Source organism: Abrus precatorius, unplaced genomic scaffold (assembly GCF_003935025.1).
Source record: "Abrus precatorius isolate BTA unplaced genomic scaffold, Abrus_2018 Scaffold7, whole genome shotgun sequence".
Lineage (NCBI taxonomy): Eukaryota > Viridiplantae > Streptophyta > Magnoliopsida > Fabales > Fabaceae > Abrus > Abrus precatorius.
In genome coordinates this window covers 23,725,604-23,742,352 of record NW_020874417.1, presented here as the reverse complement: position 1 = coordinate 23,742,352, position 16,749 = coordinate 23,725,604, and the positions used below count along the sequence as shown (strand labels likewise).

At 31.6% G+C, this 16,749-nt stretch overlaps 3 protein-coding genes across 6 annotated transcripts; 2 read left to right on the top strand and 1 right to left on the bottom strand.

Moving 5' to 3' along the window:
* The first annotated feature begins 1,004 nt into the window (after positions 1–1,004).
* LOC113873600 (bifunctional 3-dehydroquinate dehydratase/shikimate dehydrogenase, chloroplastic-like) lies at positions 1,005–6,402 on the top strand. Its single transcript, XM_027511789.1, has 11 exons — positions 1,005–1,025; positions 1,211–1,443; positions 1,597–1,702; positions 2,424–2,642; positions 3,161–3,507; positions 3,750–3,813; positions 4,078–4,186; positions 4,267–4,407; positions 4,539–4,687; positions 5,907–6,069; positions 6,285–6,402. The coding sequence occupies exons 1-11, from the start codon at positions 1,005–1,007 to the stop codon at positions 6,326–6,328; spliced, it is 1,596 nt and encodes a 531-aa protein (XP_027367590.1). The 3' UTR covers positions 6,329–6,402.
* Positions 6,403–7,512: 1,110 nt separating this feature from the next.
* LOC113873604 lies at positions 7,513–10,415 on the top strand. The gene is made up of 2 exons (XM_027511799.1): positions 7,513–7,673; positions 7,879–10,415. Exon 2 carries the CDS (start codon positions 8,009–8,011, stop codon positions 10,199–10,201), a length of 2,193 nt encoding a protein of 730 aa, XP_027367600.1. The 5' UTR covers positions 7,513–7,673; positions 7,879–8,008; the 3' UTR covers positions 10,202–10,415.
* A 1,142-nt stretch (positions 10,416–11,557) lies between these two features.
* On the bottom strand, positions 11,558–15,192 carry LOC113872089 (cyclin-L1-1). Of its 4 annotated transcripts, none has more exons than XM_027509344.1 (9): positions 15,062–15,192; positions 14,456–14,655; positions 14,286–14,367; positions 14,061–14,201; positions 13,775–13,944; positions 12,748–13,018; positions 12,170–12,611; positions 12,055–12,090; positions 11,562–11,976 (listed from the first exon to the last, which is right to left on the bottom strand). In XM_027509344.1, exons 2-9 carry the CDS (start codon positions 14,605–14,607, stop codon positions 11,915–11,917), a joined length of 1,356 nt encoding a protein of 451 aa, XP_027365145.1. In that variant the 5' UTR covers positions 14,608–14,655; positions 15,062–15,192; the 3' UTR covers positions 11,562–11,914. The 4 variants fall into 4 exon arrangements, with proteins under 4 accessions (XP_027365147.1, XP_027365145.1, XP_027365144.1 ...); XM_027509343.1 differs by having other exon boundaries at positions 11,597–11,976; positions 14,456–14,624; positions 15,062–15,166; XM_027509345.1 differs by having other exon boundaries at positions 11,597–11,976; positions 14,456–14,671; positions 15,062–15,151.
* Between the last annotated feature and the right edge of the window lie 1,557 nt (positions 15,193–16,749).

The window sequence follows — 16,749 nt, the reverse complement described above, 5'->3', positions numbered from 1 at the left end:
AAGTGTACTCAAGCTTAATTTTTGGTATTGTTTGTGACAAAGGTTTGTTCATAGTTGCTTGCTAATGTGACCCGTGTATGATAGAGGAAAATATTATAAATAACTTAAAATTTCAAAAATAAAATTAAGATATTATCAATAAATAATAAAAATACCAGGCAGTTGATTATAAAAATTATAAAATGTTTATTAATTAATTTTCACTTTACAATTTAGATATTAATATAATTTTATGTGAAAAACTTTATTCTTGTAAAATGAATATTTATTTTTGTATTTCATACATAAATATACTTTTAAATTTAAATTTTTTTTTTATTCTCATGATAATTGTTAAATTGTAGTAATTTAATTTAAAGATAATTTTTTTAAGGATTTTATTAACTTCAGCTTCAAGGATCCACGTTAATAATAATAAAATTTTATTAAAAAATATTTATTGTGTTTTTATAATTTTATATGTGTAATTTTGTTATAAAAAAAAATTATTTGCGGATGTTTAACTTTAACAAAACTCTTTTTTTAATATCTTCATTCTGCGTGCATGCCCACTTGACAATCAGCCTTTGGCAAAAACTGTGCATGTAAGAAGTTCAAGCGTGTTTGGCAAGCAGTGAGGCCTACTTGTTAATCTCTTTAATTTGTGTCTGTCAGTCGTGTCGTGCTATATGGACCTTGGAATAAGTATGATTTTATATTGAACACATCATGTTAAGTCCTTCAACTTCCTTCTAAAAAAACACCATTACAAATTGTACTGAAACATATCGTTGTTTGAACACCAACAATCTCCATACAGAATATACAGTATATCAGTATATCTAACAGTCAACCTCTTCTTTATAGTCTCAAGTCTGAACGAATAGAAGAAAGGTGGAACCATCGCAATATATAGTAATACACATACATGAATATCTACCTATTTTTATCTAATTTTTATTTTCTCTGCAGCGTAGTGCTCGCACTTGCACTCGTTTTTCATCCTCAAATCTTTTCCGCGTGAAATGACTATCCGCAGAGTGCCGGTATTTATTTTCTTCTATTCTTTTTTCTTTGAACGAAAAACATAACAATGTGCATGCTGATATTCTCTGTCCCAGATAGTTCATGTTAGAAAATTGAAATGAAATTTTCTTGAACAGTGAAGCTAATACACCTAATTGTTAATTAATATAATACGTATATATTGACAAGTGGTGGGAAAATCCAGTGGAGTGGTGCGGATGTTGGAATTAGAAGTGGAGGGAGAAGAAACTCAACACTAATTTGTGGTTCAGTCATGGCGGATACGGTGGAAGAAATGGTGTTTCAGATGGGTAAGGCAAAAGAATTGGGTGCTGACCTAGTGGAGCTTCGCTTGGATTTCTTAAAGGACTTCCATCCCACACAACATCTTCATTTTCTAATTAACAACCGTCCTTTGCCCATTTTAATAGCTTACAGGTAAATAACACAGTATCTCTATTTCTTCATCACTACAGCGTAACAAATGTTTTGTGTGATAAAAAAACTTTCTATTTTTTGTTTATCTTAATTTAAGCATTTAGTGCAGAGGATATTAAGAAATTGTGTTTTGGATACGTGGGTTTGTTTCAGACCACTATGGGAAGGAGGGGAATACAATGGTGATGAAAGCAAGCGACAAGCTGCCCTGCGTCTAGCCATTGAATTGGGGTCTGAGTTTGTTGAAGTTGAGCTCAAGGTAATTTAAGTAGATGCCACACCGTATACCTACCATGCCAAAATTAATAAATACTACTAAATTGAATAACGGTTTTTATAATCCTTACAAAAGATATACAATAAAAAATTAATTAATAATATTTTTATTAAAAATAAAACAATTTAAATATATTGATAGTTATACTGTCCTCAAATCATGAATTATTATATCAATAAAAATTATTGATTTTCTTAATAATATCATTTCCATCTTACCATAAGAGAAAAGACATAAAACAAACTAGAATATACATTTAGTCCTTTTAATTAACAATTAAAAGAAGATAAAATTATTAAAATCTTGTAAATAGACTTTTATTATAATTTATAATACATTTTTAATAATTTTTTATTCTTTAATTGGTATGTTAAAGTTAGTAATTTAATATTGTCTTAGCTTCAACGTAAATAAATAAATAAAAATATTTTGTTTACTTTGATGACATAAATAAGAATAAAAGTAGTACTTAATTTTGTTTTTACATAATTCAGATGCCATCATTTTAATTATAAAATAAGGAAAACATACATTGCAAGAAACTCACTTTATCTTTATTTACTCAATCCAGAAAAGAAATAAAAACCCTTAGAAATAATTACATGAAAACAGTAGAAAAATATAATATAAATAAACGATATTTAATTTGTTTCACCCAGTGAGAGTAGAAATTGAATTTTGGGGTGTGTTTTGTGCACCAAAGGTAGCTGAGGAATTCTACAATTCCATTGGAGGAAAGAGGCCTGAAAAGGTGAAGATCATTGTCTCCTCACACAATTTGGAAAATACTCCGTCTGTGGAGGAAATTGGTAATCTTGCTGCAAGAATTAAGGCTTGTGGGGCTCATATAGTCAAGATTGCAACTACTGCCTTAGACATCACAGATTCTGCACGTCTTTTCCAAGTCTTAGTGCACTCCCAGGTTATTAATTAATTAATTGCCATGGATCAACACCACTTGGTTATTCTTATTCATCAATCATGTGTTTTTATCGTACATTAACATTTCTTTTATTTTCTTAACTATTCTTAAGATTGAGTTTAAGTATTTAAAAGTGAAATTTGTTATTAAAAAGTAAAATATTTATCATACTATAAATTTAAAAATGTGATAAATATTTTATTTTTAAATAAAATTTTTATTATTAATTGTTTAAATATAATTCCATTTTTTCTTTTTCACTTTTAAGTATAATTGGAAAACTTCTTCTGAAATACACTCTCAAGTACTTTCTCATCTCACTAATTCAGTCCAAAACACAGTTAATTTTAATGAGCTCAAAATTTAAAAATTAGACTTAATTAGTATGTTTTAAGAACATATCGATAGGAAAATGATTGAGGAAAACAAACAACACTGTTTGATACTCTCTTGCTATCGGGTAAATTAAGTTTTGTGAGCTCCTTAGATGCTGAATTTAATTACTTGAATAATTGTAGGTTCCAATGATAGGAATTGCAATGGGTGAGAAGGGGCTCATGTCACGGGTACTCTGCGCAAAATTTGGAGGATTTCTAACGTTTGCTTCAATTGAGGATGGATCTCTATCAGCTCCTGGGAAACCAACTATTAAAGACTTGTTGGATTTGTACAATTTTAGACAGATTGGAGTTGGCACCAAAGTACATGGTGTTATAGGAAATCCTATTAGTCACAGCAAAAGTCCTCATCTCTATAATGCAGCTTTCAAGTCTGTGGGATTTGATGGAGTTTACTTGCCTTTGTTGGTCGATAATGTCTCAGATTTTCTCACCACTTATTCATCTCCTGATTTTGTTGGATACAGGTATCGTATCCACTTAGAATCTTCAATTCTGTAACACATAGTTACAGTTTAAATGAATTAATCAGCTTCTCTATTTTACTCAAAACACATTGTGGACCCATTTGGGTATTCTTAGTTTTATAAAAAAAGAGATGATTTTAAGATCTATAGTTGATTTTATGGGGTCCTGCGATTTTTTGTCAAAATTCTGATTTCAATCTCACGATTGCTTCAAGTAATTATTATATCTTTGATAAAAACAGTTACACAATTCCTCACAAGGAGGATGGACTCAAATGCTGTGATGAGGTCGATCCTATTGCCAAGGTATTTATTTAACCTGAATATTTCTATCCCATTTTTCCTGTATGAATTTGGATCCTCTCACTGTTAACAGTCATGTTGAAGAAAGACAACCTTTATTAAACAAGAACCCATCACAATTAGTTGTAGGATCCATTAATTAAATTATTAAAAATTGTATCACTTTCTTTCTAACATGATCATATCATGTTATTTAATAACATGAGAGGATTCAAATCCTTTACCATTTGAACTTATTATACATTCTCAACAAAATCAATTTTGCAGGCAATAGGGGCAATTAGTTGCATGATTAAGAGGCCACATGATGGAAAACTAATAGGCTATAATGTTGATTATCTTGGCGCTATTGCAGCTATTGAGGAAGCACTGCAAGGTTACTATGTTTCTTTGCAGCTGTTGAGGAATGACTACGAAGTTTTTATTCATTTATAGGCTTTCCTTACAACTGTGCAGATTCAAACGAAAGATCAATATCTGGTTCACCTTTAAATGGTAAACTGTTTGTGGTTATGGGAGCTGGTGGAGCAGGAAAGGCACTGGCTTATGGTGGAAAAGAAAAGGGTGCAAGAATAGTTGTTGCCAATCGTACATATGGTGAGAAAATCTTCTTGGTTTACTTAGATTATTCATATATATATATATATATACACACACACACACTAGTGATGAATGATGAAAATGAAAGAGCATGCATTACTTTTTTTTTTTCTTTTGACTAATATCAGCCAAAGCAAAAGAACTTGCTAGTAAAGTGGGAGGAGAGGCTATTACTCTATCTGAATTAGAGAACTTCCACCCAGAAGAAGGGATGATTCTTGCAAATACTACATCTGTTGGAATGAAACCCAAAATTGATGAGACACCCATACAAAAGGTTTGGTGTCAGTGTTGCATATTCTGGTGTCCTCTCATTGATTCAATTATAAATTTGGTTCATTATTTATCGTTTTAATTTTTATGTGAAAAAGTTTATATTTTAATTTTATATAAAAAGTCGTTTAAGGATCAATAAGTTATAATTATTTTTAAATTTAATTTATATTTAACATTATTTTTTATTTTAACTTTTATACTTGCACTTTATTTTGACTCTTGTATATTAAACTCTGTATTTTAATTCCTATCCTCATATACCAATTTTTGTTTAAATTTTTACATAAAAACATATTAATATCATTATAACTTTGATAAATAATAGGCCAAATAATATTTTTTTTTTAGTAAAGGAACTCAAAGCTAAAATAACTAGTAAATCACGAACAAAGATTAAGATTATAATTGTTTTATTGTTATTATTTGTTGAGAAATTTCAGATCAATTTCTCTTTTACAGTGCTTGTTAAATTTGAATGTAAAATTCAACTAGGATAAACAAGGAAAAATTATGTTACTTTAGAATTTAAAGCTAAAGATATGTACCAAAAAATTTACAGCTAAAGATTGATTACCAAAGGTTTTTCCTGTACTGTGCATAATGAGATCAAGGAAGGTTCGTTCTGGTTTATTGATTACGAAGATTACTTCTGCTTGAAATTGAAGTTAGGAAAAAAGTTAATAAGTTATTAATCAATTTTTATTAACATTTATTAATTATGTGGTAAAATTTAATAATGACCCCAGAAGAGTGAGTTTATTAAGGTCCATGTGAGATTTCTCCCCAATAATAATAAAATTGATAGGGATGCTCGTGATTTTGATCAAAATAATTCTGAGAAAGAAATAACTATTCAATTGATTTAATTATAAATTTAAAACTATTATAATTTAATTTTATGAGATAAAAACAATGATAAAATACATAATGACTATGATAAAGATTAATTCAAATTATTAAAAATCTTATATAATAAGTCGTAATATAATTAGTATTGTAATGACATTCATCAGAAACTAAAAGTTGTAAATTTTAATTATAAATTATATTTATACATATAAACTTGGTTCTTCTAGGCTCCAGCAGTTAATGGACAAATTGAAGGTAGAATCACAACAACTGCATTTTATGTACTTTTAAAATGCCACTGAATTTGGTTACCCTCATGTTACTTTTATGACTCCTCTCTCACGCCACTTGTTGTTTCTTTGTTCTAACAGGAAGCCCTTAAACACTACTCGTTGGTGTTCGATGCCATTTACACACCCAAATTGACAAGACTTCTTCGAGAAGCGAGAGAAGCTGGACCTGCTATCGTCTATGGTACAGAAATGTTCATCAATCAAGCATTTGTGCAGTTTGAAAGGTTCACAAATTTGCCAGGTTAGACCCAAAAAAGAAAAGAAAAATACCATAGTGATGAATGATGATTATATCCAACGACACACAGAAAAAACCTTTATGTATAATAAATTTTTGTTGAAAATCACATAACATCATTGAATTCAATGCATTGATTGGTTTTAGACTCACATAAAAAAAATTCCTATTTTTGATTTCACCTTGTACTAGCATTCACTTCATATTATCTGTGACAGCACCGAAGCAACTCATGAGGGGTGTGTTGGGAAGAAATACCTGAGAATAAGTTTCAGTTTACTGCAGCTGGTTAGAAGAAGCTTCGTTTCACTTTTAAGGGTTAATTTGAATTCCTATGCAACTTGTGGCACATAACAGCATTGGGAACTTAGTGTTTGATATCTCCCAGAGACACCTGCATTTGTAAAGTACTGTTATTATAAGTTTAAGCGACTGGTTTGGTTCCTGTCATATTTATTAAAGGAGAAGATGAAGCATGTGTGAATTTTTTATGCACATATACAAATACATTAATCTTAACCTGTGCTGTGATGTGAGAAAGTGAGATCGTGAATTGTGCTGAAGATCCACTAGGTAACAACCGTTCCATTTCCTCTGGTGATTGCTTTCTGGGGTAGAATGGTAAATGTACTCGTTATATAGATTAAAAGTTAAAATAATTTATTTATATAATAAAATAAATTTAAAATATATCACTTATTAAATTAATAAATAAATTACAATTTTTTCATAAATTAAGTGTTATTTTAGTATTCTGTGCCAACATTTAAATTTAAAATTTTCAAATTCAAAATATAAAAAAACTTGGATATTAATGATTCAATAATTATAATAATATATGAAAATAAATATGATATATTTAATGCAGGGGTATTTTTGAAGCACATTGAGAAGAAAAAATTTAATAATTTTTCTCTAGTTATTTGACAACTAGTACTTTAATTATAATTTTTCTTATTTATATCTTAAAATAATTATTAAATAAAAAATAATCACACATATTAAGATTATTAATTTTAATATAATGAATGTATAATTCTAGAGCATTGAAAAAAAAAATTCACTTAAGAGGACAAACAGATAATGAGAGGTCATTATGTATAAAATAATTAATTTTAATACATTGATTTATCATATTATTACAATTGTTTATTTTAAAAACCAGGCCTCATCCTTTAATTTAATTGAAAATCTGCCTGATGAATTTTTGCTTTTTCATATATTTAAAAAAAACATAATTGCATTTTATTATCATAACTTAATCGAATCTAATTCAATCACGATTTGACTATAATTAAATTAATATATCATATATTAATACTTTTACTGTTTTAAACATCAATTTAATTTTAAAAACAATGTTATTGGTTACGCCAATAATTTTATTCATAAGAAAATAAATTAAAAAATATATAATTTATAATGATGTCGGAAAGTAAAACACGCATGATTTTGTTTTGGCGCATATCCTAAGGGTTTCTTTTTCCCTCGGAGTGAATGAACGTAAAATTTCACTTTCCCTCTCATTTTCGAAACAATGTTGCTTTGGGGCGCCTTCGTCTTAGTTACAAGTTAGTCACTTAGTTCCATTCTCACCCGCACTGCAAGTAAGTTCCATTTCCTCATTTGCTTTTCAATTTAGGGTTTCACATCATTTCCTTTATTCTTCTGCGTCTAAACACTCTCACTAAATACTTCAACGTTCCTTTCCTATAATCATTTCATTCCGCTTTTAATTTATGTGATTATTGCATGGCATATTTGTGATTTTGGTTTGGTTTAATTTTATTGTGTTTGGTTCGTGTCAATTAGGTGAAAATATTGTGCAGCCGGTGGAATGTGAATTGATACATACAATTGCAGAAGTTTCCCTTTCTGCGTTTTAGTGTGAGATTGAGAGAATTAAGGTGGCTGGATTTTGATTTGGATTCTTTATTATTCCATGGATTGCAACAAGGATGAGGCTGTGAGGGCTAGGCAAATTGCTGAGAGTAGAATGCAAAGGGGTGAATTTGTGGAGGCACTCAAGTTTGCGACCAAGGCCAAAAGCCTCTATGCTAACGTTGAAAACATTGCTCAGATCATTGCGGTTTGTCAGGTTCACAATGCTGCACACAACAAGCTCTTTGGCTCTGACATGGACTGGTATGCAATTCTTCAGACTGAAGGGTTGGCTGATGAAGCAACCGTGAAGAAACAATATAGGAAGCTTGCGCTTCTGCTTCATCCTGATAAGAATAAATTTGCTGGTGCAGAAGCTGCTTTCAAGTTGATTGGGGAAGCCAATGGGGTGTTGAGTGACCAAGTAAAGCGTTCTTTATATGACATGAAGTTTAAAGCCTCTGTTAGAGTTGCTGCTCCTAAGACCCCACTCCATCCCTCAAATGAAAATGTGTTTGCCACAAAAAATCATGGAAATGCAACAAATTATCAGAAGGGTTTTTATTCGAACCCTGCTTCTTCCAACCAGCAATCTGAGCTGAGCACATTCTGGACATCTTGCCAACATTGTAATACTAAGTACCAGTACTACACACATGTTGTAAATGCAACTTTGCGCTGTCAGAAATGTTTGAAAGCCTTTAAAGCTCATGCTTTTAGTTTTGGATATCAGGGTGTCACCCTAGTATATACTACGGTGAATATCAAGAAAGAGCGTCCAACGCATGGTCACCCAAAACCAGCCTGCAATCCTGTATCTATCAAAAAATGTGATACTGGAGTTGGAGGTCTCTGTAAAGGTGAAGAGAGTAAAGATGGCTGTGTTCCTGCTTCAAAAGCCATGGAGTCACAAAGCTCTAAAAATGTTGGCAGTAAGAGAGTAAGGCAGTCAGCACCAGATGCAAGAGAAAGTTCAAATGCTGGTAAGGGTGATGACGTGAAAGATGGCAATGTTCGAGAAAATGATGTTGATCCTTCAAGACTTAATGTAAGGAGATCTTCCAGGCAAAAGCATCATGTTTCATATATGGAAACCTCTGATGTTGACGATTTTCAGGGTCCTTTGAAAAAACCACAACAAAGTGGATCATTTGATGCCAATGAAGTTGAGAAAGAGAACGTGCCTGCAGGTGGTGGGTCTTCCAGTAACAATAATCCAGCTGGTGCGATTGATCAGAGCACAGAGGTGAGGAACAAAGTAAGTAATCCACATGAAGAAACATCTTCATGTAACAAAAGCAAAGTCAAGCAATCTCATGCTCAAGGAGAGAAGGTATCCGAGTCAGACTTTGATCTTAGAACATCAGAAGAGGAGAACTGCTCTCCATTGAATTCAAATGTCTGCTCTAGTCCAGAGATCATTCATTGTCCTGATGCAGATTTCAATGATTTTGAGAAGGACAAAGCTGAGGGTTGTTTTGCTGTTAACCAGTTGTGGGCAATTTATGATACCGCTGATGCGATGCCAAGATTTTATGCTCTTGTCAAGAAAGTGACCTCCCCCTTCAAGTTGCAGATTAATTGGTTGGAACCTGACCCAGATGACGAATGTGAGATTGATTGGAATGATGCAGATTTGCCTATTGGTTGCGGTAAGTTCAAGCTTGGCGGTTCTCAGAAAACCACAGATCGTTCTATGTTCTCTCATCAGATGCAGTGCGTAAAAGGAAGTGGCAAACGTTCTTATCTTGTATATCCTTGTAAGGGAGAAACATGGGCAATTTTCAGAGACTGGGATATCAAATGGAGTTCTAATCTAGAAAATTATTTGGGGCATGACTTTCAATATGTGGAAATCATATCAGATTTTGCTGAGAATGTTGGCATTGAAGTTGCTTATCTGCGCAAGGTGGAAGGGTTTGTTAGCCTCTTTCAGAAAATGAAGAATGGAGTGAACCTATTCCGTGTTCAACCTAATGAGCTATATAGGTTCTCGCATCGAATTCCTTCATATAAAATGACTGGTAATGAAAGGAAAGGTGTTCCAAGAGGATCTTTTGAACTTGATCCTGCTGCCCTGCATACTAATATCTTTGAAGTTGGTGATTCTGGTAATGTGAAGATGGTGAATGGAACGTTCAACACTGTAGTGGAGCAGGGGGTGGCTAATGAGTACTGGCGAGGTAAGATTTCTCAATCCTTGGAAGATCATCAAAGGGACAGTGAAAGAATGGATAATGGTCGACAAACATGAGATAGCTAATGAGGGGGTGAAAACACCTTAGACATGAAGAAATTCTTGGACAGCTGATTTCCTCATTTTGTGTTTTGATTAACCTAGAAATGCTTCCAACTCTGTATACCTTTTGGTTTTGACACTGATCTTGTGTGATGTCTATTGCGATCCTTGAGTGTGTCTAAGCATTGTACTCCCCCATTTTTCTTTGATAAGTTCGGTTTTTGTTTTTATTATACGGTTTAAAGTTTTATGGTATATATATCCTTAATAAGTAAAATTGGTAAAATCCTAAACTAAAACTAGTATAGAAATGAATAATTTTCAAAATTAAAATATTAATAGTGGAATTAGATTTAATGATATTTTAAAATGTTGCACTATTTAAAAAATGAACAATTAATTAACTTACTTTTTTTTTTTGTCTAAGATCCATTATTGACTAAGAGGGTTTCATTTGATGGGGGTTCATGTAGCTCATGCTCCATCCAAGCTGCATCAATTTTTGTTGCAGAGTTTTTAACCCAAAAAATAGTGCTTACTTTTTCCGGTTATCGACCAATAAGAAAATAATAATAATTTATTAACATTATCTTGAATAAAGTTGTCGATTAAATAATGTCGAATTAATAGTCCGTTTACGCTGTTCTTTCGGAACCTTATAATTCTGTTTGAATAAAAGTGAGAAATACCCAAAACAGAAAAATGATAGAGGCTAATTTTATTTTATTTTCATTATTGTTTGATTATGTTCATAAGATTGCAGTGGATCGTTATAGACCACCCAATAAAATCGCAAACTTTTTTCAATAATAAATTAACCCCAATTATGTTTCAAAACAGCATCATTTTGATAAATTATTTTCAAAATAACATTATTTTAGTAAATCTCCCTGGACGGGGACCCTTGCCCATGGAATCAAGCCAGATTTGATAAATGATTAATTAAAAGGGTTCAACTTGATGGTAGTTCATGAGTGCTCCATCCGAAGTTACATTCATCTTCATCTTTGCTCCATGGTTTCATTTTTCCCCCTAAAGAAAAACTCCTTATTTTCTTCAGTTAATATGAATGATTTACATAAATCTGTTAAATAAATTCAAAAATTAAATAATAACGAATTAATTATCAATTTACTTTTCTTTTTAAAATTTTACCGCAAACCGAACTAAAGAGACAAACAAAAAAGGGGAAAAGTTAATTTAATTTTCCATTGCCATTGCCATTTGCTTGTAACTGTGAACTAATATTTCACTTCACGCATCTAATGTAGTAATTGTGTATTGTACGTGTTAATTTGGTTAAACTAATCATTGGTCTATTAACAATTTTAATCTTATTTGTCCTGCATTAATCGTATTAAAAAAATATTGAATTAAAACGTTTGATCCGATTGTTTATTACTAAATGAACAATAATTTATAAATTTATACTCAATTCTATCAATAAATAAAGAAAAATATTATAAACTAAACCAGGTAACATGTTGAGGTTTAGCACTCCAGCTTTCATCTATCATCATAACAAAGAGATCGAGAAAATTGTTTGATTGAAATGTGAAGGACAGGCTTGAATCTGATGGTGACTACAACAAATAAAAAAGGGCATTACGAATTTGTGTATATCTGTAAATCTCGCCCGACAGGTGCAATGCTTGATCAATTGATTGACTTCGACAAGTGCCATGGACAATAAACCGGTTGCATCTTAAAAAACTCTTCCGAGTAATGTCAATGATGTCTATGCCGATCTTTCCCTCTTGAAGAGTAAGAGGAACCATGGTAATCCCGATCTGTAAAATAAATTTTTTTTAAGATGCAATGCCAAAAGGAAAACAAATGCCAAACCTATGAAGATCCCAGATTCATACCATGCGATGAATGGCGTTTTGACTTCTCTGAATGTCCTGTATAAAATACAAAAACTTAATTTAACCCTAAATACACACAATAAAAATAAAAATAACCAGAAATCTATGAAGATACCTGAATCCTTTGCTCTCTCCCTAGAACGGTGAGCACGATCCTTTAATTTGTCCCTATCGACTTCCTCTCGCTCACGTTCTTTGTCAGAATCCCTTCCTCGATCACGATCCCTGGATTTCGTTCTGTCCCTGTCTCTATCTCTGTCTCTGTCTCTGTCCCTATCCCTATCTCGGTCCCTATCCCTGTCCCTGTCTCTGCGTGTCTCCCCACTAACGTCTCCTTTACGGTCAGATTTGGGCTTCAGTGTAGGTTCATCTCTTGCCTCTCCTTCTGTAGCCATGCCTTTGGATTCATCATCAGACTTCTTAGAATCTTTCAGCTTATCAATGGCTAGCTTTACCATTGCACCCTTGCCACCAACGGAATCAATATTAGTTTCTCCATGAGCTCCCTTTGGCACTGAGGTGTCAGTATCAGCTGGGGGACTACTCTGTTGAACATCCTACAAAATGGCAGCGTGACAAAAGATATGTTGGATCAAAACTTCATACTTGATTTTCAATAATACGGGCTTAAAAAAAGTAAACATTTCTCTCATAACAGCCACCTGATGCTGATAAGGAAAAAGTGGTCATCACCTTTGGTGTTGACTGAGACTTTGATTCCAATGATTTGTTGGAGAATGTGAAGTCCCCGTCCTTGCAGACTGGTATATATTGTGCCTTCGGAAGGCTATAAAGGTGAGCAAGAACCTTACATACTTCATCAATCCCAGACTTCTCTGCATCAAATGCCTTCCACCACGGTGGGTTCTCAGGAAGGGGTACCTGGAACCTACGAGCAGCAGCATATACAACTCCACAAGCTACAACCTCACTCTTAAATCGAACACATAATGTAGTGCGCAAACTGGATCAAAAAGAGAGTTAGGAAAGCAAAAGGTCCTGAGAAAGCAAGCATAACACTCCAGTAAAAGATGCTGAATAACAAAAATAGAAGTATATTGAAGTCAGGCAAATGAATGAGTAGACTGTTTTTCTCCACTTCAGATTGTGCTAGGATTGAATGCTTCTCATACAATATTTTAAGATACATCAAGTGTTTGCTAATGGTCACAACATCAACAGTTCAGTCCCACAGCTCAACAGGATATGATACTCTTCAGAATAATTGTTCACATGATAATAACCACAAGGTAAATGGGTTCAAAATTTAAACAACAATCTCAAAATTTTATACTATATTACAATCATACTTCTGGCCAAATCCTCTGCCTAGACTGTACACTATTCTTGGAAACATCTAGTCACTTGCACAATAACTTCTGTTTTCATTATAGTGATGCAAATTTAATTCCTTGAAGGATGAAATCATAATATCAGGTTGTGAGAAAAAAAAAAAAAAACTATCATGGATAACTTCATAAAGGTTTTGTTTGTCTCTTTCCTTAGATGGGTTACATGGATAAACCCCTCTCCTTAAATTGTATATAGTATCCAAGTACTATCAACCTGATAAAATATCCAAACCGTTTAACAGAACAGAAGGTACAGTCTAGTTCAGGAATCTTGTGGAAGAGAATAAATCAAGGTGTACAGTATGGACATACAAAAAAATATGCTAGCAGCATAACAAAAATAATATCTACATTCTGCAATTATCTACCTATCATTAGCCAGATTCCAAGCTTCTTGCCTCAATTCTGGAGGAGTTTCAAGGGTTGCAAGGTAATTTGATATAAACTTATGAGGGTGTTCAACATGACAAATGAATCCCATTTCTTTCAAAATATGTCTTTCTGTTCTGCTCAATTCCATTTTCAAATCAACATATTTCTGCTAATGGGGAAACGAAAAGAAAAACTTTTAATAACTATAATTTATTGAGATAAACTTCATCATATATCTGTGTACTATAGGCATAGAAAGGGGGAGAATGAAAAGCTTCTGACCCTGGAATACAAGTCTAAATGCTCCATGGGAAAGTTCTCCCTCCTGCATTCCATCCTGTGAAAAACTATGATTACTTGTCTGGCTTTTCTAGGGTTTTCCTCCAGTTTTGAAGCTAGCCACACACAGCTTGCAGCAACTTTCTGCAAAAGAAACACTGAACATAGGATTCATGAAGCATAAAGATAGAAAAAAGAGCAATTAATATACATCACAACATAAATTACCTTGACATTGAACCGTGCAAATGACTTCTTACAATAGAAACGATGAAATAGAACCTGCCCTGTTGCCATGACTGCTTGTGGCCTGCCTCACAATTAAGGCACAACTTGGACTGAACAAGGAAGATTAAATTGAAAAATGAACATAATAATAGTAAGAAGGAAAAGGATACAATCTAAGCAAAATGCCACTTTCTTGGATGAGATCACAGCCATAGATTCTTAGGGTGGTCTCAATGGCTTCATCTATGCCATCTTTTCTAGAAGGCGAGGTTGCTAACTGCTCGTCTGTGAGGTAGAACGTGTCAATTGCTGTGTAGATCATCCCTTCTATCCTTCACCCTAACACAATCACAATCTCCCAGTTTTGCTCCTGAATTTTCAAAAAACTTAGTCACCAAAAAATTAAAGTGAATATAGAGAGATTAACAAAATAGGAACATTAGACAAATGTTTTCTAAAACCAAACCAGTCATTGAACCGCTAAAGGCAACGGTTCTGGTGATAAAACTAATAGTTGATTCATAACATGCATACGAAAACAAGTCCAAACATAACATAAGACTCTAAACTTGTAAACAGAAAATTATAAATTAAAAGGATAATTTCATAAGTTGCAGAGAGTAAAATTCATTAGAACAAAAGGAGTGGGAATACAACGGCTAAACCAAAGATGCATAAGCACTTGAGGAGGCGTTAGTTATTTATGCTTCCAATTCGGCATATGAACACAAAATCAATCTTATTGAAATCTGGAAAGGAAGAACGAGAGAGCATACCTTGGGAAAGGACGAATGAAGCTGCTTAGGGTTTGATTGTGAATGAACCGATGAGGGACGAGAATTGGAGATGAAGGTTTCCCTGTCAGTAAACAAACCCCAACACCCATCATCAGTTATTTAAACTCAAATACTTTATTTTATATTATTGATTATTTAAAATATTTTATATTTCATTTATTTTAACTTCTAATATTTTTATTAAATATATACTTGATATAATAAAATATTTATTAAATATATAAAAATAAAATCGTATACAGTGCAACGCACAACATTTAATTGAAAATAAAAAATTAATCGATCTTGTTGAAAAAAGAAAGTGACGAGAAAGTGTTAAGTAAAATAGTTCAACACGCTCTTCTTTGCCACACCTTATAATGTACGGACTAAAAAAAAAGTTGGATTTAATCTGCTCTATGATTTTTTAAATTGTTTCCCCCCATTTTGTTTGGATTCATCCGGTTAATTTTTTTTTAATTAAATAGAAAAAAAATATAATACAAAAATTAAAATATAACTTACATAAACAATTGATTTAATTTATATATAAAAATTAAAATTAAAAATTTATTATTTACTTTATCAATTTAATTAGTTAAACGAGTTAACCGACGGTTTGAATTTTCTGTTGAAAAAAATTAAAGTTGTGCATTTTGAAAAACAAAAAAATGCTAATAATATATCAATTTGTGCCATTTATCTAAGTTGCCAGGTTGTTGCAATTTCTTTTAACGGCAAAGAAGAAAAAAAGTGCCAACAATTTTTTTACTGTAGCTCGTATAAAATGAGAATACTAGTCTTCATTGTATTAATTTTAACGAGCGATTAGCATTTGGCTCTTGCTGAAATTGGACAATCAAGTTTAGAAAAATATATGTATTGAGTTGAATTTGTTGAAAATTATTCCAAAATCTTTAAGGGTTCGTTTGATGCGTGGAATCGGAATTGATATTTAGAATTATAATTATAATTATAATTTTATTAAAATTAAAATTTATTTAGAATTACAATTTTATGTTTGACGTAATTAAAGAATTAGAATGAAAAATTAAAATTTTAAGTTAAAATTAAATGTTACGGTGTGATGTAAAATTTAAATTTTTAAAAATTAATTTAATTTTGTATTAAAACTTTATTTAATAATATTTTTAAAAAATAATGTGTTAATTAAAAATATAAAATAATTATTAAATAAATTATTAAAGATGATAATTTAATATTATTTTAAAAAAATTACGACATAATAAATTTATTTTTTATGTTTAATTTATCATTAAAATTTAATATTATGTTATTAACTATCTTTTTATAAATTAGATAAAAACATACAAATGCTCACAAACATAATTTAATTTTTAAAATAAAAAAAATGCTTTTGAGTACTTTTATCCAAAGACCATGAACTAAATAAGTAAAAACATTGCAACAAATTATTTTATACTTATATAATAAGTATTATGTAGTGCTCTTCTTTAACAATAAAATGTTGTAAAGTTAAAAAAAAATTATCTAGTAAGACGTAATTGATTATAGCAATTTTCATCAGTTCTATGATATAATTGTCTCATAGTATATCTTCTACCATATCTTTATCACACTCAATTGTATCTAGCATTAATTTTCTCTTTTTTGTTTCTCTTGTTCTTAATAGTTCTTGAATTAATTTCTAATATTTTCTCCATCTA

Coding starts and splice junctions, on each gene's coding strand:
- LOC113873600 (XM_027511789.1), top strand. CDS start 1,005: ATGACTATCCGCAGAGTGCCG. Junction 3,508..3,749: donor CCTGATTTTGTTGGATACAG/GTATCGTATCCA, acceptor TGATAAAAACAG/TTACACAATTCCTCACAAGG. Junction 4,688..5,906: donor ATGAGACACCCATACAAAAG/GTTTGGTGTCAG, acceptor TTGTTCTAACAG/GAAGCCCTTAAACACTACTC.
- LOC113873604 (XM_027511799.1), top strand. CDS start 8,009: ATGGATTGCAACAAGGATGAGGCTGTGAGGGCTAGGCAAATTGCTGAG.
- LOC113872089 (XM_027509344.1), bottom strand. CDS start 14,607: ATGATCTACACAGCAATTGACACGTTCTACCTCACAGACGAGCAGTTA. Junction 14,368..14,455: donor AGTGGCATTTTGCTTAGATT/GTATCCTTTTCC, acceptor ATTGTGAGGCAG/GCCACAAGCAGTCATGGCAA. Junction 11,977..12,054: donor AAAACGCCATTCATCGCATG/GTATGAATCTGG, acceptor TTTATTTTACAG/ATCGGGATTACCATGGTTCC.